Below are 22702 nucleotides of genomic sequence, written 5' to 3'. Positions count from 1 at the left end.
TTTTTTTTTTTTGGTGAAAGAATAATAGTACAGAGAAGAGTAGTAGTCTTGTCGACTCGAGTACTCGGATAATATCCGTGTATTGCAAGGGTATACGTATATGTACGAGATGTAGTAGATCATTACATTATCATGGTAGAGAACCTTTTTTTGTTCGGCCAGGGTTGAACAAACGCTAAATTGTTTCTCAATCCTGTTCCTTGTTGTTGTTTTTATTGTTGCAAAATTTAAGAATTGATTTTTTTCGAAAAGATCCTAGCGTTTGTTCGGCTTTGAGCATAAAAAAGAGCATATGAACGAGTTGTATACGATATTTGTTGCTCCACGAGGATTGTAGGATTCTGTGTAATTTTAGTTTATATTTTAAAAATTGTCGAAACAATTTTTCTGCAATCCTCGTCCACTTGAAAATCACCACGAAACATCTCGAAGAAGAATTCTTCTTCCTAGTTCGTATTTACGAGAGAATGAAAACGGGTTTAATGGTGGGTTGTAAAAAATTATTACACGAGGTCTTAAAGAATTGAAAATAATTTTGAAAATAATTCTATGAAATAACGTTTCTTCGATATTATATTATATATTATATTATATATGTTGAATATTGATATTTCAACGTAATTATGCTTTTAATCAACAGTTCTTTTAAAAGAAAAGTATTTCCATCACATTATTAATTGCATCGATATTAATAAATTCTAAAGGCAATTTCAAAATTGCTTCAAAAAGTAAACAAGATACCATAAATCGACGCAAAAAGGGAATGAAATTATATTCTCACAAAATGATTCGATAAGACAGAAAAAAAAATTCGTAAATAAATTTAACAATTCCGATAAATCTTTATCGAAAATTAATTATTAAATGTATTTTAATACAGACCTCGTTAAACGCGTTTTCAAAATGTCGCGTTGTCAGTCTATATATAACGAAACTCGAAAGCACACGCACACGACATTACACGAAACATTTTCATTTCAACTATATTCGTCGGGTTATTCAGAGAAACACGGCAAAGAAGCATAATTGTCACGTCGAATTATTATTTTTCTTCATCTCTTTCACACACACACACACACTCACACACGCTCTCTTTCTCTCTGTCTCTTTCTCTCTCTCTCTCTCTCTCTTTCTCTCTTTTATCTATTTCTCCGTATTCTTCTTTTTCGTTTTTAATTTCGAAACAAATTTTTTTTTCCTACGAGATACATACGTCGAACGGAGGGGACCGCCTCGAGGAAGTAAATCCGCCAGCTACTAGTAACTCGGAAAGCTCCCGGCATGCTCTTAGCCTGGTTGCATCCGCACGTAATCACTGCACGTTGACGTATTTTATTTATTCTTGCATGCATTGTTTCAAAAAGCGGGATGTCGATCCCTTTCTCTCATCTACGATCGTTGGAATGATAAAATAATAGAATCATTTTGTTGGAGGAAAAGTGAAAAGTGATCGATGCCCGGTTTTGAACAGTGTCTCTGTTGTTGCAATGATTTCGTGTTATGGGCCAATGATGGATAATCGCTGTCGCCGCCATTTTGTCGAGAATCAACGTTCGTTTCGTGTCGTTTCAACGTTCGTCAACGGAGTTTCTCGAGAGAAAATGATCTTTTTTTTTTTTTTTTTTTTTTTTTTTTTTTTTTTTTTTTTTTTTGAAGAGATATTTTGTCGACGATGAAATGCGATCGAGATAAAATGGCCGACTTTTAAGTGTAACGAAGAACGGAAGGCTTGAAGAACTGCCTCCAGCTTCACAGCCATATCATGGTTGGACTTTAGTTTGAGTCTTTTTAGTGTATTATTATAGATTTTCATGAGTGATATGAATTTTATTATTTAAATGTTGTGCACTCGCGAAGTTGCATATTTTTAAGTATTTTATCTATTATATGACGCCATGAACGATGTATCGGTGGGCGCCAAATTCAAATTATCTTTAGATTAACAGATCGATCATTATTATATTCAGATTCGATGAATCTAGCTAAAAAATGAATTATTTTATTTAGATTAGCGTTTAATTTTGATAATTCTTCTTTTCTTTCAATCAGTTTTATATGTGTATATTTTTTCCTATTTTTCTATCAAAAGTTTTTAATAAAAATTACAACTTTGGTTTCTTGATACCAATATAAATCGAAAACATCAAATCTAGAAAAAATCCAAAAGATTGCAAACTAAGTTGTGAACAATTATAATTATGCCATGTAATAAAACACAACATTTCCAAAGAGCAATTTATATTTGGCGCCAATACCACTACTTCCAATCGAATTGAATCTTAAAATCCAACATGGCGGCACGTAACTCTCAAAAATCCCTAAAAATACGAAACTTCGCGCGTGATCAACTCTCGAATCACAACGAATTTAAACAATTAATACTATTTTAAATCGTAAAAATCTATAAAAAAAAAAAATACATGTATTTTTTAAAAAAAAAAACTAAAGTTCCATCCATGCTACCACCGCCTGTACCAGTTATGGGTTCCATACGCACACCCATCATACACACATACACACACATGTATACAAGAAGCGACGTTTCCCGCGCTGCCATTTGCAAAGCGCTCGAGAAACCGATCGCCTACTTCGTAAGAATCTGTCGAAGATTGGTTAGACTTGCTCGAATATCTTTTTGGGGCAGGGAGATAAAAAAGAGGTTAAACTCGCTTCCTCGATTGGGAAAGAGGAAACCGCCGTCGATGCAAGGGGATTACTTTGATCTTTCCAAAAAAAAGAAAAAAGAAAAGGAGATATTGTAATTTTTCTCTCTCTCTCTCTCTCTCCTTTTATATTAAAAGCTGTCACGAGAAAGAGCGTAAAGAGAGGAGGTATGCATCGAGGTAACCCCGTTGCGAGACGATTTGAAACTTCGACGGATGAAAAGTAGTGGGCAAATTTTCTTTTTCGTCCGATATTTCTTTATTTCACCTTCCCTTCTTTTCGTCGAAAAGAAAAAGTGTCGATCCACTCGACGAGCGCAATACACGAAAAAGGGAAAAGAAAATTTGCTCGAGCTGTCGAGATAACGTGATAAATTAATAAGAGAGGAAAATGGCGCGGAATATTATATAATAGGGGGGGAGTGGAACATGATAGCTTGCTGTTAGCCCGTCTGGAAAGTTGTTCGTGAGAACATTGTTTGGGAAAGTTGGAGTTTAACGAATTTGGAAGGCGTAGGGAGGTTGGGAAAGAAAATGGCGGAGGGTAAATAAAAAAAAAGGGAAAGACGGGCACCGATACTAGAATCTAGGCTTGTGTTACGTCTGTGTGTTGGGTGTATTTTGTAGTTTCACGAGGCGCCGCCAAAGCTAGTGGACGCCTTGGCCATCGTGAACTTCTTCGTCACACTCCTTTTCCTCATTGAGTGCATCCTCAAACTCGTCGCCTTCGGATGGAAGGTATAAAAACAATCCTCTTAATCACTAAAAAATCCGCTAACTTCAGTTACACGCAACTATATTTATACATGTATATTTATGCAATCAGTCGAAAAGGTATCGTAAATTCGTTCCGAACCGAAAATTTCGATTTTAGTAAAGATTTGTGTATTCCATGCAAGAGTAATAATGGAATATTGGTTTTATTGGAATGTTGGATGATCAATCTTCAATTTTTTTGTTTATAATAGAAAATATTAAGCTCAATTTAATTGAGAAGCAATATCAATTTTATATTTGTAATATTATAAATAAAATATTTAGAATTCTATAGAAATAGCAAAATTAGATCACGACTTGATATACTTATAATTAGAGAAATGATTTCAAACTTTTAATAATTAAATGCTTCACTCATAATATTTATTTCAAAGATATAAAAGATGCCTTCTTTGCAATAGTTGCAATAATTTATTCTTTCAAATCAATTGAAAATATAAATTGTCTTATTCATTAATTCATTTTAAGTTTATAGAAATAAATCAAAAACTAAAACTTTAATACCAATCCAATATATTTAAAATATATATCTCACTCCATTTAAAAAGTTATTTATTTTAAATCTTAAGATTTTAACATCCAAACTTTCAATAAAAAGAAAATTTACTTTCAATAACACAATTTATCATCACTTAATGCATACGATAACTTTCGTGACTAATTGTATCCCATGCTATCATAATTCTTTCTTTCTTTCTTTCTTTCTTTCTTTCTTTTTTATTTTTCTTCACTCGTTTCGATCTAGATCATCCTACGCGTAAGAAAAGAAAAAAAAATAAATAAATAAAGTTTCGACAACTGGCGAGAGGATTAAAAATCTTCGTCGAAGATCGAGAGAAACAAAAGAAAATTGAACTAGCGCCAGAAAAGAGGAGTATCTGATACATAATATACACACACACACGGGAGAGACGTTTTCAAATTCGCCCGTCTCTCTCCTTAAAATAATCCAATAACCATCGAAGTAGCGAGTAAGCATACACGAACTTAAGATCCCCTGTTGTTTGATCTGTTTACAAGTTGCGAGAGCGTGTACCGATTAACTTCGAGCTCGTAAAAATGAGGGGAAGGGAACGAGTTTTAAATATCTCCGATCTCCCTATCTGAACTCTGGTAAAGAAAGACACCTTGTATAAATAATAACCTATGCTAGATACAATAGAAGAACGAAAGAAAATACGTAAAAGTATTTTTATCAGCAAGAATCATCACATCAATAACAGTTCAAATTACGAAATAAACTTATTTCAAGAATATTATCATAAAAATCGAATTTATTATAATAATATACAAATAAATATTATTCGAGCATTTCAATAATTACTTAAAGTAACTTTACTCGAAATTTGTAACTAGTTACTTTTTCAACTTGATCAATACTTCGATCGTTATTACGTAACGATATTTGTTAATATAATACATATTTGGACAAAGGGAAGTTGGTCGGTATACGCTTTGAATCGCCCTCGTATTTTAGACTATTTAGATTATTTAAAATCTAGAAGTGGACGTAAATATAGATATCGATAGAAGTTGCGATAGAGTTTGTTACGCTCTCTGATGATTATTCGCTCTTGTTTGCATTATATACAATTTAATTTTCAAGCGATTGACCTCTTTCCTGGCCCTGGGAAAAGGGTGGAAAAATTGTAGAGCTTCTCGACCGATACGACCGCGTATCTATCTTTCTCTGTCTCTCTCTCTATATTACATATATATATAGTTTGCTTGTTATTATATACATACATACATATATATATATATACCTATTACGGCATGCTCCCGTAGTAGATACTAACTTAGAAAAAAGATCCTGTCGTATATACTTCAATCGATCATCGATCACCGTGCCGTGCGACTCGGATATCTCGTAAATCGTGTAAAAGATCCCTCTCAGCCTAGTCTCTTCATCTTCCGCACAACACTCTTGTTACGAGGGAGAAGAAATTGGAGAGATATCGGTAGAATTGTTTTCAATTGTTTCCGTAGATTGGAAAATATTTTTTGGTTTAATTGTATATTATTATTTGGAAACGAGGATCTTGTCGATTTTGATTAATCTTGAAATGTCGAATTGTTAACGGAGATGTACGCGAAAATATTTTTGTAGGTGAATTCTAGAGGCTAAAATAAAAGAATAAAAGTTGAGTATAGAAAAATGTAGGTTATTTATATCAGATTACAAGCAATTGAAAGTAGTTATTCTATTCGCATTTCTGGTTTCATCTGATGCAAACTTAATTGATTTGTAATTTGATAAATAAATCTTAATCGATGTTTTTGGGTTCACAACTTTTGTTTCTGGTCTCTAGAATCGATCTTGCAAATGTATCTTATCAAATATATTAACAATCTGTACTTGTAAGATTCGAGTCAGGTTTGGATTGATCTTTTAAATCTCCAATAATTTATTTCAAGTTGAAATTTGACCAAAATTGAACGTAATAGTACCATCTAAAGATTTGTGTCCTAAATTTTCTTATTCATTCAATTGTTAGAGAAATGGTAACATATGTTCTAATTAAAACTTAACCTAAATTTAATCCAAATATAATACAATACAAACTTACGTAATCTAACATAAAGCAAACTTCATATCGTACGAGATAGAAAAAAAAAATACATTTGCATGTATCTCAAAAAACTGATGCGCAAAATTAACAATAAAATGTTAATCATCCGTGTAGAAAGGAATTATTCAAATAATAATCTTGAAGATATCTCAAAGATATCGAAATCGATGGGATGGCTCCCTAATTCTAAATGATTAACCTTTCTTCTATTATTTTATCTATTGTATACACGATAGAGTATTATTATTTTATACGTGACAGTTATCAATGCAAATATTACAATTTTCTTTTTTGAACGAAAATATATGGCCTTTTTTGTACTAAAAAAAAAAAAAAAAAAAAGAAACACATCGTTCGAAAGCACGGCTCTTCGCTTTAACTCTTTTTTTTCTAACCGACGTTTAAAGTTCGGTGAAGGGGTGCGTATTGGCACACACGTATACAAATATACATACACACACACACACACAATGACAAATTCACTTGGAAAGATCGGAACCTGCGAAAGCAGGGCCGAGCTTCCCTCTTTTTCTCTTTACGAAATTCGTAGTTTCTTAGCGCTGCCATTTAACACACACAAACACACACACATATATATACACACACACATCTTTTAACTGCTTCGAAGTTTCCTCGAACCCTGTCCCTTTTGGATAATAAATCAACAAGAAAATGCAAAATTGAGCCGAGAAATAGATAAGGATCGAATCAGTTTTCGAAGAAGCTTCGACGACAGTTGTAGGCAAGCCTGATGGCGCGATGGATACCTAATCGATACTTTTTTTTTTCTTTTCTCTCTCGTTCTCTCCCGCCGAGCAGAATTTCTTCAAGGACGCCTGGAACACGTTCGACTTCATCACGGTGATCGGCAGCATCGTGGACGCCCTCGTGATCGAGTTCGGGGTACGTAGAGCTTCGACAAAAAGAAATATCGCCTTCTTTACAAAACTGCTGACGAGTAAATGTTCCGAGTGAAGTAGTATTTTCCATTTTATTTATTTTTTTTTTCCTCCCCCAAGAAAAGAGAAAGTAGAATTTTGTTTATTTTTAATTTTTATCGACGAGAAAACACCTTCGATGAGAACACCTTTCTTTCTCTCTCTCTCTCTCTCTCTCTCTTTCTTGATTACACCCTACTTATTAACTGTGTCGACCCAATGTTTGCTTGACTTGTACATTATTATCGAGTGTTGTCTTTCCTTTAACCCTTTTGCTGCTTATCTAGTTTCAGCAGAGTGTACAGATATATAACATGCATAGCAGGTAATATTTCGACGATATTATTCGATATCCCTTTACAATATCATTGTATTATTTGCGTAGCTTATATGCTGCATTCATACGCTACACACCCCACACTGTACATTATCACATATCCGCATATAGCATACAGTCGCCACGATATAAGCAGTATATATAATACACATTAAGATCTAGAATAATCTCTCGAAGGGAAAATGGTGGGGGGAGGGGGAGAATTTTTCTCTTGGAATTGAGATAAATCCTTATTTAAATTACATTCGAATTATTTCACAATTTATTTGCGTGCATTTTATTGTTTTTATTTCGAGTAAAAAAAAATTCAAATGTCGTGGCACGTGTATATTTAATAAAGGGTGGTTACGTATACGCCGTAAGAAAGAGAAATTACTATCAGTGGAAAATTTTAAGAAAAGATCGATCGTATTGATTCAAAGAAATCATCGATTTTTCTCAATTCAAAATCGAATTATAGTAAATCGTTGTGAGAGAAAAATTATTGGAAAATTGAAAGTTACACTCCAACCTTTCCCTTCGAGTGATCTCTTTTGTATCGTATAGTAAAAGCGAACATTCTCTTCGAACAATGAACATAAATACAGCACCACCCATCAAGTATTTCTTTACTCCTCTCAGTAGTAGAAGTATTAAAGAACCCGAAGTAAACGTCGTGCTATATAAAACTCCACACGCCGTAATTATTATAATCCATTAAAAAAAAAAAAAAAATCGACAGATATATATATATATATATACACATACAGACACTATAGTTGAGCGTCAATGCCCCCACATCAAGGCCACATCGAGTCGAAATTTCCTTTTTTTAAATGCTTGCACTCTCCTAGTAGGTTTGCTGAATCGACCGAGATTAAACGTGATCTTATTGGCTAACTTACTTTTAGATAAGTCAAGCCAAGCCAAAACCAACCTTTTTCCAACGCTTCGCGTATATATATATATATATATATATATATATACATATATATACATATATATATATATGACAAGTTGTTTAAATCTCAGTCTCAGCCGCCGCCTCAGAACTACTTAAGCTTCGTTTATATGTAAATCTCCGCTAGTTTTGTTCTATATTCGCATATATAATGAGATCAGTGTGCACGATCGTACGATCGGCCCCAATAATTTTGCAATATCGTGTATTTTTGTACTATAGGAGCGGTTTTCGAGTATGCCCAGTGGCGGCCAACTAGGCGAAAAAAAGGTATAAAGTTTCGTCACATTAACACCCACAGACGTAAGTTGTCCGTGTAATTTTAAATTGAATTATTAACAGGGGAGCAAATAAGATATACATATACACACACACACATAATAATCTTGCTATAATCTTTCGTCATCGTTATCCCAACGAACGTGCAATTTTACATTTGCTCGTTCGTTGCACGCGTTACATTATTTGCTTGCCACACGACCCATAAAAAAGACACTTCACTCGACATATTTCTTCTTTCTCGCGCTTATACGACACGATATACATCTTACTTGCGCGTACACAAAGCAGGCACACGAATGGCATATGGATGCGGTATTAACGCGCGATCAAAATTTCTGCAGCCATCGCATCTACAGAGGCTTCGCTACAGCAAAATGGGTTTAACGAACGACGTCCGTATGCAACAATGGGACGAAGTGACGAAAAATTTGATGTATTTTAATATGTTTCGTGTAATTAAAGAAAGAATAATAATAAATTTCAGTCATCTTGCGCAATACTTGTTTATAAGTATTCAGAAATTTAAGAAGCGATTCTTCGAATCTTCGACGAGACTAATGATCGGAAATAACAAAATTGCATTTTTTATTCTTTAGTTATTGATATTATTAATACACGAATATATTATTTATAAAGAATAATAACTCATGTACAGTAATTTTTAAATTCAAGAATATCTACGTTATCACGAAATGTGATAAAATCCTTCCATTTTTCATGTAAAAAATATAAATATTGTCGTCAAAACACGGCTAGGAAATAGAGGGAACTATGCCATCGAAGCCTTTTTTTGTTTCATTCCGATATCTCGATCCGTTGTTGAGATATAAAGACTTAAAGTATAATGCGATAGAGAGATTATTATGAATGGTGCTGCGATCTATATTTTTTCCCAGAAACGTATGTTAACTCTTCTAGGAATCGCGTCTGTCATTTGTTTGGAACTTGGGATTGGTCAGTGACGAGGCGCGAGCGAGAGTAAACGATTAAAAATTACTCTTCGCTTTACACGACGATATCTCGGGAACCGGAAGTCGTATCGGGATAAATGAAAAAGCATTTTAAAGAGGAAGATCCCGCGCTTCTAACGATCTTTCGTTCATTGATTAAAAGTTATTATTTTCAAAGTTATGACGAGTTTAAAGTTTTCGTAATTTTAATCGAGTTTAAAAAACGTAACTATTTTATTTTCTCGTGTAATTTTAGCTTAAAGGATCACTTCTTAAGTTTCTATATACAATCAGAATACATTATTGTTCTTTTAATTATACAAAATATTCAAATATATCGAATATCCCGTCGTTTTGTTTTACACTGTAAATTAAAAACATATCACGTGTGATTTTAACCTTAAACGTTTTGATATATATATTATATTATATTTGTTTTTCGATACACGCAACGTTCTCCTTAGCTTCGTTCGTGTATCGAAACAATGTCAAAGAGCGCTTCTCGAATTCAGATCAGTTCGAGACATGCTCGAAAGACAACGTGACGTTACACGCACGAAGCGTTGCTCGTAATACGATAAGGAACCGGCATTTTTGGGGATTAAGTGCAATTTCCTCTGCCCCCTGCAGGAGAACTTTATCAACGTCGGCTTCCTGAGGCTGTTTCGCGCGGCCAGGCTGATCAAACTACTCAGGCAGGGTTACACGATACGAATTTTGCTCTGGACCTTTGTACAATCTTTCAAAGTAAGTCAATATATAATATTGAAATTATTAACAATTTTTAATTTTTTCCTATCGAATCGGTCAAGTGATTAAGACTTTTAAATGAAAATTGTATTTATTGCGATTGAAAACAAAAAATATATAAAATAATATTCGTTAATGAACATTGATCGAAAAATTCATATTTTCAAAATTATAAACAAATTTTTGTTTCTGTTCTTATGACTAATTCGTTTCGAAAAATTTTATTATTTTATTATTTCTTCTTTTCTTGATTTCAAGATATTGTTCTTTCTATACATCTCAAAAATTTTCTTCTAAATGATTTGATTTACCATAGGAAATTATTTATAAGTTTAAAAATATTAATTTTTCGATCTGCATTTATTAAAACTTTTCCTCTTTATTCAACAAATACTATCTTATCATCCTGTTTAAAAAATTGAAATCTTTTTCAATTTTACAATCCAATTTTTTCCATTCCAGGCTCTGCCTTACGTTTGTCTCCTCATAGCGATGTTGTTTTTCATCTACGCGATCATCGGTATGCAGGTACGTATCTTTCCATAGGAGAAATTCCTGTGTATTTCATTCAAGGAATGAATTATTTCCATAATTTCCGTCTTAATATCACGGAATACGGAATTTAATGAAAATTTCGATGAAAGACAAGAAAAAAAAAGAAAAAAGAAAACGTGTCGAAAAAAATAGTCTCCAATGATGAAAAGTCAACATTGGAAGCTGTTCGGCTTGTGGGAAAAGGGCTAGTGATATTGTTTACAGGAACAGAATGATAAACGATAACTATAAATGGGTCCATTAGTCACCATGAAATTCCGTTGTCAGGTCTTTGGAAATATATCGAACGATCCAGGAACAGCGATCGATGATCACAACAACTTTCAGTCCTTCTTCGCTGGTCTTATGTTGCTTTTTCGGTGAGTCGAGCAGCTAAACGGACCAAGTTATAAGTTGGGTTAAAATTGAACTTTTGTCGATCAGAAAGCTACCGATCTGTGATTTTTTTTTTTTTTTTTTTTTTGGTTTAAATCTTAATCCTTTTCGTTGTTAATATAATGGATTAAAACGTGCTTGTTTTTGTCGTAAATGGTACGTAACTTTGAAGGATCTGCAAAATATGTTAAACTGCAAATTTTTAATTTGCGGACAATTATTCAAATAATTTAAAATATAATGCTAAATTATTTATTTTGTGAAAATAATTTTATCATAAAAATGAAAGCAAGATCGTCTGTTTGACGAAAATCAGATGTTACAATTATCAGTAAAATTGATATGAAATTTAATATATTCGAATCTGATTAATTGATATATAAATACAACAAATATGCAAATATTACTAATTTTATAACCATTGCTAACAATAAAAAAGGATCGAAATCGTCGAATTAAAGACTTTGTACCATCCATGACAATCAACTAGCATCATAAATAAGATAGATAAGAAAAATAATTGAGATGACAAAATCTATATTTTATATATTCGTATATTTTCGAGAAGATTGCATAAAAAATATATATATAAAACAAAGCGCGTCAAAACGATCGGTAGCGATTAATTATTATGGTAGACTATATTGGGCTGTTGGCATGAGGTTTAATAAAAGTAAGCTGCTCGACGTGTCAATACCTCTGTTGTAATCGAACCCTGCAATTAGACCTCCCTTAGACACTTGTTCCATAGAGATGCTTGCCCTAGATTTAATCAAGTTGGTTACCTTGTAATGGTTCTCTTGTGAGAGAGAATGGAAGATTCTATAAAATTAAAACGTTATTTTTAAAATATATATCGCAAATATTATTATAAAAAACAAACGATTCAACACAAATTTTAGACTTTATATAATAAAAATGTAGATTATTAATAATCTTGTCCCTAATAAAAATAAGAAAAATCGATAATCGTTCTATTCTATAAATATATCTTTGATAAGAATTAATTTTTTTCTTTTATGAAAAATTTGCCACGAATCTTCTTTTTCCTACAGAGATCTTTTAATTCTCTCTCAATGGGAAATCCATTTGTATCGAGATACAAAGGAGAGACCGTAAACAAGTCCGTAGATCTGTGATCAATGTGGTGGATGCGTATTATTAGAGAGTAGATCGATACAACACAATCACCAATATACTCAGTTCACTTTTTCAACTCGTCGCGTGATGATAGAATCGCGATAGAACTAAAAAATACGAACGTGTTAAAAAAAAGAATATTAAGATTGAATTGAAATCGATCGAAAGGGAGACGTTGCTAATGCCGTTGCTCGCCCTTTGGCCATTTTCTTTCTGTCGGTCTCAGGTATTCGGTAACATCGCGCTGGATGCTGATACCTCTATTACTAAGCACAACAATTTCCAAAGCTTCATTCAAGGTCTGATGTTGCTTTTTCGGTAAGTAAACAACACTTAACGCCACGCAAAACTTAACTGCGATTAATAAAGAAAAAAAAAAAAAAAAAAATAAGAAAAGAAAGAAAGAAAAGGAGAACGGCTGTTTTCATTTTTCTATTTATATTATCTCTTTTCTTCTCTGTTTATTTTGTCTTTTTTTTTTCCCCCTCTCGTCGGTTTCTTCTTCTTCCTTTTTCCTCTATTTTTATTTCCTTTGCGAAAAGAGCACCGCGCTGCTGCAAAGCAACACACGCATATCAAACACACTCGGAGGAATTTTTAATTCTCGAGGAACTTAATTCTCGATGATGGGAGATGATTTCGAAGAGTAAAGAAAGACGGATGTGCTCGGAGGTGATTACACTTTATATTGTTGTTCCAAACTATTTCGGGAGATTTTGTTGAATTTAATTGATACACTAACATATAATGAACTAACTACGCGTGATAATAAACAGTTCAAAAACTGACACAGTAGCATTCGAGTAGAGAATTGAGTTACTTAAATCGATACTTTTTGCTTTTGATGTTGCATTTAATAAAACACTTGAGAAAGTTCCAAGTTCCATGCATGAATTGTGTTCTCAAGTATTACAGTTCTACTTGATATCCCCTTGTGTTTAATTATTGAAACTGTTGTACATTCAGATCAACATTAATCGTTCGTAATTAGTATAAATATATATATTTGATGAAGTGAAAATATTTTAGAAAAGTTCCCATTAACGTACATATCTTGCTTCGAGTTGAGTTATTCGCATGCATCTTGAAAAATTGAAATCGACGATTCTTGACACTTTCCTCTTTCCTCGATGAGTTTCGATTAATTAAATAGATTCTTATTATATTATATTAAGAATGAAAATATATAACGATTATAAAAAAATTCGTATATCAGTTTCAATATCAATTTCAATTACTAAATCATAAAATATTCGATTTAAAATTATTTTGTATTAAAAAGATTCCACGTAAATTTTTTACATCGGATTTCTCCAATTCGATCGACAATTCTGTAAAAATCATACGAATCAAAATCCACCCCTTCAACGTGTCACAAACTTCAATTTGTGACGCACTTTAATTGCAAGCGAAACAGTTGTTCAAGAATCGTCGAATTGCAAAAGTGTATCGTCCATTATCTGGACGGGCTCTGCTTTCAAGTTACAAGTAGCGTAGAATAATATTCGATCCTAAGAGAATCGAGAACGATAACGATCGAATGATAATTAGGTGTGCGACTGGCGAGGCATGGCCGAACATAATGCTGTCCTGCGTGAAGGGTCGCCCTTGCGACGCGAAAGCCGGTAAACAGGAGGGTGGCTGTGGCTCGAACATAGCGTACGCCTATTTCGTCTCGTTCATCTTCTTCTGTTCGTTCCTGATGCTGAATCTGTTCGTCGCCGTCATCATGGACAATTTCGATTACCTTACGAGGGACTCGTCCATACTTGGCGCCCACCACTTGGACGAGTTCGTACGCATATGGGCCGAATACGACCCGAACGCGACCGGCAAGATCCATTACACGGAGATGTACGACATGCTGAAGAACATGGATCCGCCGTTGGGGTTTGGAAACAAATGTCCGAACAGGCTTGCCTACAAGAAGCTTATCAGGATGAACATGCCGGTGGACGTCGACTTGAAGGTGAACTTCACCACCACTTTGTTCGCCCTGATCCGCGAGAATCTCAATATAAAAGTGAGAAGAGGTGAGTTATATAAAAAGCTTTATGCGTTTCTTTATTCGAATTAAATGAAATTTCATTTATGATATTTTTAATATGATATTTTATTATATATGATTTAATATAATTTTTATATTATATTTTATTATAATATGATTTAATATAATATTTTTAATATGATATTTTTAAGAAAATGTATTTTTCATTATCTAAATTAAAATAAGTAAAATAATGTAACTTTTCATAATTTAAAAATCTTTTTTGCATACGTAAATTCCAATCTGAATTTTAATAATTATTGGATAGGAGAGTTTGACTAAACAAGTAATCGAAATCTATTTTATCGTTAAACGATGGAAATATATATTCACAATTTATCGGTGATTTCCAGCCTCCGAGAGAAACCAAGCGAACGAGGAGCTAAGAGACACGATAAGAAGTATTTGGCCTCTGCAGGCGAAAAAGATGTTGGACCTTTTGATACCTAGGAACGAAGGTTGTGTAAAAATTGTGTGAAAATTTCAACCCGGCTCAATATACAATGTATGCTCACAAGCGTCTACTCATCTCATTCCAGAAATAGGCAGAGGTAAGATGACCGTTGGTAAGATATACGTCTGCCTTCTGATACTCGAAAGTTGGAGGACGACTAGGTTTGGTCAGATAGAATCAGCCGGACAGGTGAGTTTTTCGTTAATCACGGTTGAAAAGTTCAAAAAGAAAAAAAAAAAAAAATGAAAGACCCTAGCGATATTTTTCTATTCAAACAAAGGAACCTTCGTGCTGCACTCTTACCAGATTCGTTTCATAATTGATTGATGATCGATCGGAATATATATGATATATCTATATATATATTAAGAAGAGACGAACCTCGTGAGAATGCATCCACGAGGATTGAGTTCGAATGGATGTTTGTCATTGGCTTCTTCGTGGTAGGATTTCACGTGGACCGTGTGAAAAGTCACGTCTCGAATAGAGAATTTCCAATGATTCCATGTAGCTTCTTGATCACCCACGAAAGCTTAGTATCCCGATAATTTTGAAAATCTATTTTTCAATTTCGTATAATATTTTTCAATTATTTCGTATTATATATTTCATATTATATAATGAGAAGAAAATGTTAAAAAATATATATATATATATATATATATATTTGGGAGTGATTCTAAGCTTTCTTCCCCGTGTCCCCGATATTCTGACGCTATATTAATGTGTGCTCAGTAGTGGCGAGAATTTTCAAACATTCATATGTATTTGAACGAGTAAAATTAAAAATTCAAGACTCTTTTCAAGCTGCATTCTTTATCCCCGTGTGCCATAATTAAATTTTGATTGAAAATTGATGGAAATTTTACGAGAATTAGGAGTAAGGTGAAATAAATTAAAATTGTACGATTGTAATATAGAAATATAGAAAAATTTTCTAATTAAATAACGAAGGAAGATCATTTCGATTATAAATTTAAAACTTCGAATAAAACAAGATTAAATATTTTATAGAGATTATACAGCAAAAATTAGAAATCCATAAGTAAAGTATATTCACTTATATTTTTAATTACAATATCTTTTTTAAATTCAATATAATATAAATGAAATCGTGTTAAAAAATTCTTTAAGAATACTGGATGTTATAATAATTCTACTTTCAAATTTAATAATTTAACTTGTAGTTAAACAATTTTTCATTTCAAGAAAATCGAACGATTATCTCACCGGGATAACGAATCGGCCTTAACTTATTGTTAGTTAAATATTATAAGAACAAGGAAGACGTCGTTCAATTTCTGTCTGTTGAATTAGCCGATTCAATATGTTGTAGAAGCAGTTCGATGTCACCCTTCCTGTGAACGTCACGAATTCAAATTTTGTGCAAATGATTTAACTAGTAGATTGTCCATAATCGATACATCAATCGTTATTTAATTATATTGCAATTTAAAAAAGAATCGTAATTGATATTTTTACGATTTTGAATATTTATATATCATTTCGATCGGATCCACAGCGTACGACGATGTATCGACGATGAATACAGATCACACATAGAAATTTAGGAAAAATATAAGTTTTTTTGAATGAGTTTACGATTAGATTATTATTAGATAAGAATATGTGTGTTGAATTTTATATAAGTGTTCCATTTTGAAAAAAAAAAAAAAAAAAAATATATCATAGAAAGTGAGTACGACAACGAGGTTTGAACCTTCGAATATTATTGATTAAATAGAGGTTATGTTGTTCTTATTAATTATTATTATTATTATTATTAATGTTATGATTATGATTATAATTATCGTTATTATTATTATTATTATTATTATTGTGACATTAGTGTAGGAGTAATTTAAAATTTGAAATTTAATCACATATTGTTATTACGTTTATTATATAACATTATTATATATTAATATACCCAGACAAGAGGATGTTCACGCAGCTCTCAAAATCATCTCTTTGTGTCTTTTCTCTTTGTTTTACAGAACGATAACGATCTTATCGATAACGATAATGCTGGGCAAAGTCCTGCAGCCCAGGCGGTAGTACTTTATACTTTTTCTCTTACTTATTATTATTATCATCTTTAACACGGTCTTTTCGTTTCATTTTTCCTTTGTACATTTTTTACGTTTCATTTTAATATATATTCGTTCATCATTCTTCCATCATTCGCTGCAAAGTCGATTTATTCGATCGATCTTCGATAGGAAGAAAAATTATATTGCCAATAGAAAGTTCTTTAATGATAATCGTAAAATTTTCTGTTGATTTTATTATTATTCGTCGATTCGATTGATAAATTCGATCGAAATAAATAATTAATCTCGAAATCTCGGATAATTTTATACGATATTTCCAATTTCAAATTTTTCAAATTTCGTTATGTTATTAATTCGATTCGACGAAATTTTGATAATTGATACGATAATGATAAAATATAGAAAATATCGAAATCACTTTGCAGCGAATGATTTACCTTTTCGTGTATATATAAATAACATTTACGTTCGTTGTATACTTTTTATATCCATCAAATCAGGCAGAGACACAATAGCCTATCAGTGTACATACATAAATAAATACGTATAATTAATATGTACAGTTGGTATAATTATTATTATTATTATTAGTATTATTATTATTATTATTATTATTATTATTATTATTATTATTATTATTATTATTATTATTATTATTATTATTATCATCATCATCACCATCATTATTATTATTATTATTATTATTACTATTATTATTATTATTATTATTATTATTTTCTTTTCATTTAGAGATTGGCAGTTGTATCTCTGTACATCTTTTTTTCAATCTTGTACGTTTCTTTCTTTGCATCGACACAGATATACAGATACACACACACTCTCATCATACTACGCACTCTAATTTTTAACGACATTTGTTCACACTTGTACATTTACTTGTTTCGATTAGTTTCCTTTCTTACGTATCACGTAGATTTTTAACTTCTTTCCTTTTAACTTTTTCTAACTGTCAACTGAATCCACTGTATCGATAGAACGATAACGCAACAGCTATTGATGCAAATGTTGGAAATTTTTCGACTAAATAACCTTTCAACAACAAAATTTTGATCCATCTCTTTTTTATCTATGATGCAAATTTTGAAGAACAAAAATTATTCCAAAAAATGGGAGAATCAAGCGCGGTTGCGTTGCGATACAGAAAAATCACACACGCGAACTTTTTTCTCTTCTCTTTCTTAGGCACTTGATAATACTTAATTAGTAGGAAGTAATTATTAGAGCATCTGTCGAATTTCACACTATACTTAGATATACTATATCTTAGAAAACTTTTAGAAAACTTTTCCTTTAAAATAATCTCCTTTCTTAATGGCACGTTTCCTCTTCAAATAATAAGCAACTAGTCTTAGGATTAATTATTTGAATCTAGTTAAACAAAAAAAAAAAAAAAAAAAAAAAAAAAACGTTCCAATTTTATGCATCGTCGTAAATAATAATAATAATAAAAAAAAAAACTCCCGTATTTTATTTAATTTAAAAGAGGGAGAGAAAATTGATCGTAAGAAAAAAAGGAAAGAAAAATTGTTGCTACGATGCGTAAAATTCTAACGTTTTGAGTTTTTTTAGTGGTGGTGCGTGTCGATGTCACGTGGGTGATCGTACGCACGTGTTCCCACGTGAATATCGGCTCTTTGCCCCGAGAACACGATATAGCTGTGTGTAAGTAAATTACCCAGTACGTCGAACCTCCTGTTAGAATGAATACAATATACCGAATATATATATATATATATATATATACATATATACATATATATATATATATATCTGAATCCTCGAACATAGCTCGCCTTTTGCCTCGAGTATCATTCCATTTTAATTAGGTCGCATTAGTCACCAATTAATTATAGTTAGTCTCGAATTAATATCTTATATAGGCGATAGTTTAGTCCCAAATATGTATTTTGATCGTTAGTAATCCAAACGTATAATCGATCTTACGTATTAGAAATTATCCTTTTTTGTTTTTTTGTTTTTGATACATTATTCTGTTGCAACTGTTTGTAAATTTTTTCTTTTCTCATTGTTATCTCTTCCTCCCCTATAGTGGCTCTTTTTGGTACGATAGTAGAGAAATCGAGGAACTCACTTTCGAGAACAATATTTTTAATGCAGTAAGTTCCTCGAGTTAGATTTATTAGCATCCTCCAGTTAGATGCATCGCAGTAATTTGTGGACGAGAAAAGGTAGAATGTTTCTTTGTGTTCTTTTTTTTTTTTTTTTTTTTTTTTTTTTTTTTTTTGCGTTGGCAACAATACTGCAGCGATTGGTTCGATTGTGTTATTTGTTATCTATAGCTGATTTTCTTGTAAATCAAGGAAAATTAATTAAAATCAGATTAGACACAAATGTCTTTTGCAAATCGTTGAGATGATAATTTTTCTTCTTTATTCTTTTTATTTTAAAAAGAAAAATTTACAATTTTATGTTTAAATTAAATCATGAAAGTTTTTTCGCGTCAGTTATGTCAACAGATCAAAATTGAAACTATTTCTACATTTGAATTACAATTTATATGATCATAAAATATAATATTATCAGGTACGTAATCCAGTGGGAAAAAATTGCTGCAGTGTTTCCAATATAGAGAAACAAAAAACACTGTATAAGATTTTTGTCCATACTTTGTACCCTTTTCTTTCTTATCCATCTGTAACTCTCTTTCTCTCTCTCTCTATTTCTCTTTCTAACAACCAGCAGCGTAGTATATAAATTAGAAAATCTATTATATTGATTACCGTTTTCCGTAGAATCGTTGCCTTGCTAGTTCTCTTCCACAATGGCTTATTTTCCACAATATACTACGTAATACAACAAGAATATACAAAAAGTTTTACACGAGGATTACTCTTCGACACGCAGACAACAACATGACAATTATTACTACTTTTAAGTAGATAAATTATTCAAGTCTTTCCACCAAAGATTCGGTGACGGCCTTTTCTTTTTTTTGTCGAAACGAACGATGCTGTGAACAACCAAATGTTTATCATCGATCCAACGACGACCATTCGTCAGATTATCGTGATACGATGACAAATGTCGTCTGTTGTCGATCGAAAGAAAAAACCATATTTCCTCCATATTTAAAGTATCTATTTTGTAGACAAGTATATTTCGATATTTATTTAGAATAATGGTGCCACTTATCTCGTGTGTTTGATAATTTAGATTTCTATGATTACGAATAATATATTTTTAATAATAATTTCGAGAATTAAGAAAAGATTGAAAAAGATTTTGAATTTTCTCTTTCAATCTCTTTATTATCTTTGTAATTTGAAAATTTTTCTAAACTTGTGTATAAATATATTAGATTATTTCAAATGAAACACGATCAAAGTTTTAATAAAATTTTTAATATTCATTATCGCGATGATATGAATTTATTTTTATTTTTAAACCAAATAAACTATCTAATCTGAACCAGACATAACAATAATAAATATATTCATCGAGTTTGATGAAACATTTCAAGTCTACTTGAAATCGAAATCTTATTTCAAATACCGAATATCCAATTTAAGGGTGGCGCCCTTATATTCTAAATAAATACCATCTGGAATTTTGTCGTAACGTATTGAGAATTAATTAATAAATAACGTATTTAATCGAGATTAATTGTGAGTAGATAAAACAGTAGCGAAATGTGCCGTACGTAGGCATGTAGTCGACAACTCGAGTACAGTACTATTACACCATTTATATGTGTGTATATATACGATTATGTATATATACGAATGATTAGTTAGATAAAAAAAAAAAAAACGTCACGTTTGTTCGCTGTGATTGGCTTGTGTACAATCTTTGTCTCCACCATTTGTTCGCATATGTATATGTACTCTTAGTAAATTTTTTAGAAAAAAATATTTGCAAATCGTCGACGTTCCAATTTATTAATAAACGATATTTGATATTTTTTTTTTTAGATTTAGATAAAGATGATAGGATATTATTGTTTATATCGACATTACAGAGAAACATCGACGATTTGTTCATTGTGTTTGCATGCTTACTTAATATTTGCATTTCTACAATGTACAGTGTAAACGTGACGATTAATCAGGCGTCCTTTATTTTTTGTACATGGTACTTCTTTATATGCTCATTTATAAACACTTTACAAAAAATAAGATTAATTAATTTACATTACGTACGTAAGAATATAATATAGCTTTTTTGAAACATATACAGGCTTTGTCAAAGTGATCCACAGGCACATGATTACAATTTGCTATATATATATATAAATATACTTTTACTACAATTTTTTCGATTCTTTGTTCTTGCACACGCATTTTTCAAAAAAAGAAAAAAAAAATTTTTTCTCTAATAATATCTCAAGAAATATTTTTGTAACACTCGAGTGCATTACGTCACATGATTATCACTCTTTCCAGCCAATTCTAGCATGGCCTCTCTGTTTCTCTCTATCTCTCTCTTTTTTTTTCTTTTTTTTTTTTTTTGAAAATTTCTCTCTCGCCGTTTTTTATCGCTATAAACACAACAACTCGCGCTCTCTACTATTTTATAATCATTCTTTTCCCTTCTAACTCGAAAGAGAAGCACGCAAGAGAAAGAAGGTAAATCGAAGGAGAACGAAAGAAAGCCTGTATGTGCCTGTACATACCTGTAACTGATAATATTTGGCTCTTTGGAAACGAGAGATAAAGAAAAATAAATAAGTAAAAAAATAAAAAAAAGAAAAAAAGAAAGAAATAGCTCTGATAGTCGGTGTGGTTTCGCACGTTCGACTTTAGCAAGCCTTCCTCAACTGCATACTGGACGTGACGGCGGTAAATCATACCGGAAATAATCACGGGGCCGGAAGTAGGGCGAACAGCCTCGAACACGTGGTACGGCCAACGCCGGAAACGAAGCTCGATCAACACAAGGAGCACAGGGAGGAAGACGACGAGCATAGACGTCAACGTAGCATCAGGTACTCCGTTTCCGTTTTATATATAATATAATAATGCGTTTCAAAAATGTAACATATATATATTACACGTATATTGCAAAGAGAAATTTATCTTCTGATGATATTTAGAGTTTTGCATTCGACAAATTTACAGAATTAAATTTTTTCAATTTACCAAAATTATATATAAGTATGGAAAACAATAATAGCGAATCGTTATGGATAGAAAGAAATCTAATCAAAAACCAAACTCAAAATATAAAATAATATGGATTATAGTAAATATAAAGAAACTAGAATAACAAATACATGATCAATGTATACAATAGAAAATGACAGTAGTTTTCAAGTTCAAATATATTCAAGACACGATATTGAATATATAAGAGAGTTGATATATTTTTGAAACGTGTTGTAACTATCCACATCCATTTATATTTTGCATTGTAACCACTTTCTTCTTTCCTTTTTTTTCTTGGATTTTTTGCAGAAATAAAAAGGTGAACTGGAAGATGTCCCACCAGTACGATATACTAGGCAGCAGCGGAGAGAGTAGCCAGGGAGGGGGTGGGTCTGGGGTTGTACCCGTAGTTAATGATGAGGATCGCGCCCCCGAGCTAGAGCCATTGCTGGCTGAGGTGCCCTCCCAGCAGGATCAAAACTACTACTACCACCATCACCATCACGACCAATACTACGATACCGACAATGATCTATACTATGACCATCACCACCACCACCACCACCATCACCATCACCATCATCATCATGCTCACCGACCACCCTCGTACTATCAACACCAGAATACCTACGCACCTCGCTCCTCGATCCGTTACCACAAGGTCTCTCGGCTCGATTCAATTAAAAAAATCCTCCACGATTTTCGAGTTTAAAGTATCTTTTTTTTTTTTTTTTTTTTTTT

The 22702-nt window shown here is 32.1% G+C and overlaps 1 protein-coding gene across 20 annotated transcripts in view; it reads left to right on the top strand.

Annotated features, from left to right (window-relative positions):
• Positions 1 to 22702, top strand: part of LOC122716454 (voltage-dependent calcium channel type A subunit alpha-1) — a 155856-nt gene that overhangs the window by 126626 nt on the left and 6528 nt on the right. For 7 of the 20 annotated variants that reach the window (XM_043939527.1, XM_043939520.1, XM_043939523.1 and 4 more), the window contains 11 exons: positions 6833 to 6916; positions 8451 to 8498; positions 10091 to 10207; positions 10673 to 10738; positions 11033 to 11124; positions 13832 to 14313; positions 14681 to 14785; positions 14867 to 14970; positions 16779 to 16835; positions 21620 to 21801; positions 22271 to 22280. In XM_043939527.1, the coding sequence (XP_043795462.1) occupies positions 6833 to 6916; positions 8451 to 8498; positions 10091 to 10207; positions 10673 to 10738; positions 11033 to 11124; positions 13832 to 14313; positions 14681 to 14785; positions 14867 to 14970; positions 16779 to 16835; positions 21620 to 21801; positions 22271 to 22280 (1347 nt within the window). Of the gene's footprint in view, positions 1 to 3290; positions 3402 to 6832; positions 6917 to 8450; positions 8499 to 10090; positions 10208 to 10672; positions 10739 to 11032; positions 11125 to 12506; positions 12599 to 13831; positions 14314 to 14680; positions 14786 to 14866; positions 14971 to 16778; positions 16839 to 21619; positions 21802 to 22270; positions 22348 to 22702 lie in introns of all 20 variants that reach the window. The other 13 variants (XM_043939532.1, XM_043939531.1, XM_043939524.1 and 10 more) reach the window with 12 other exon arrangements.

This window comes from Apis laboriosa, unplaced genomic scaffold (genome assembly GCF_014066325.1).
Source record: "Apis laboriosa isolate Shangri-la unplaced genomic scaffold, ASM1406632v1 scaffold45_cov149, whole genome shotgun sequence".
In the NCBI taxonomy this organism is placed as follows: domain Eukaryota; kingdom Metazoa; phylum Arthropoda; class Insecta; order Hymenoptera; family Apidae; genus Apis; species Apis laboriosa.
Note: the sequence above shows the minus strand (reverse complement) of the source record. Positions and strands in the feature narration are given on the sequence as shown.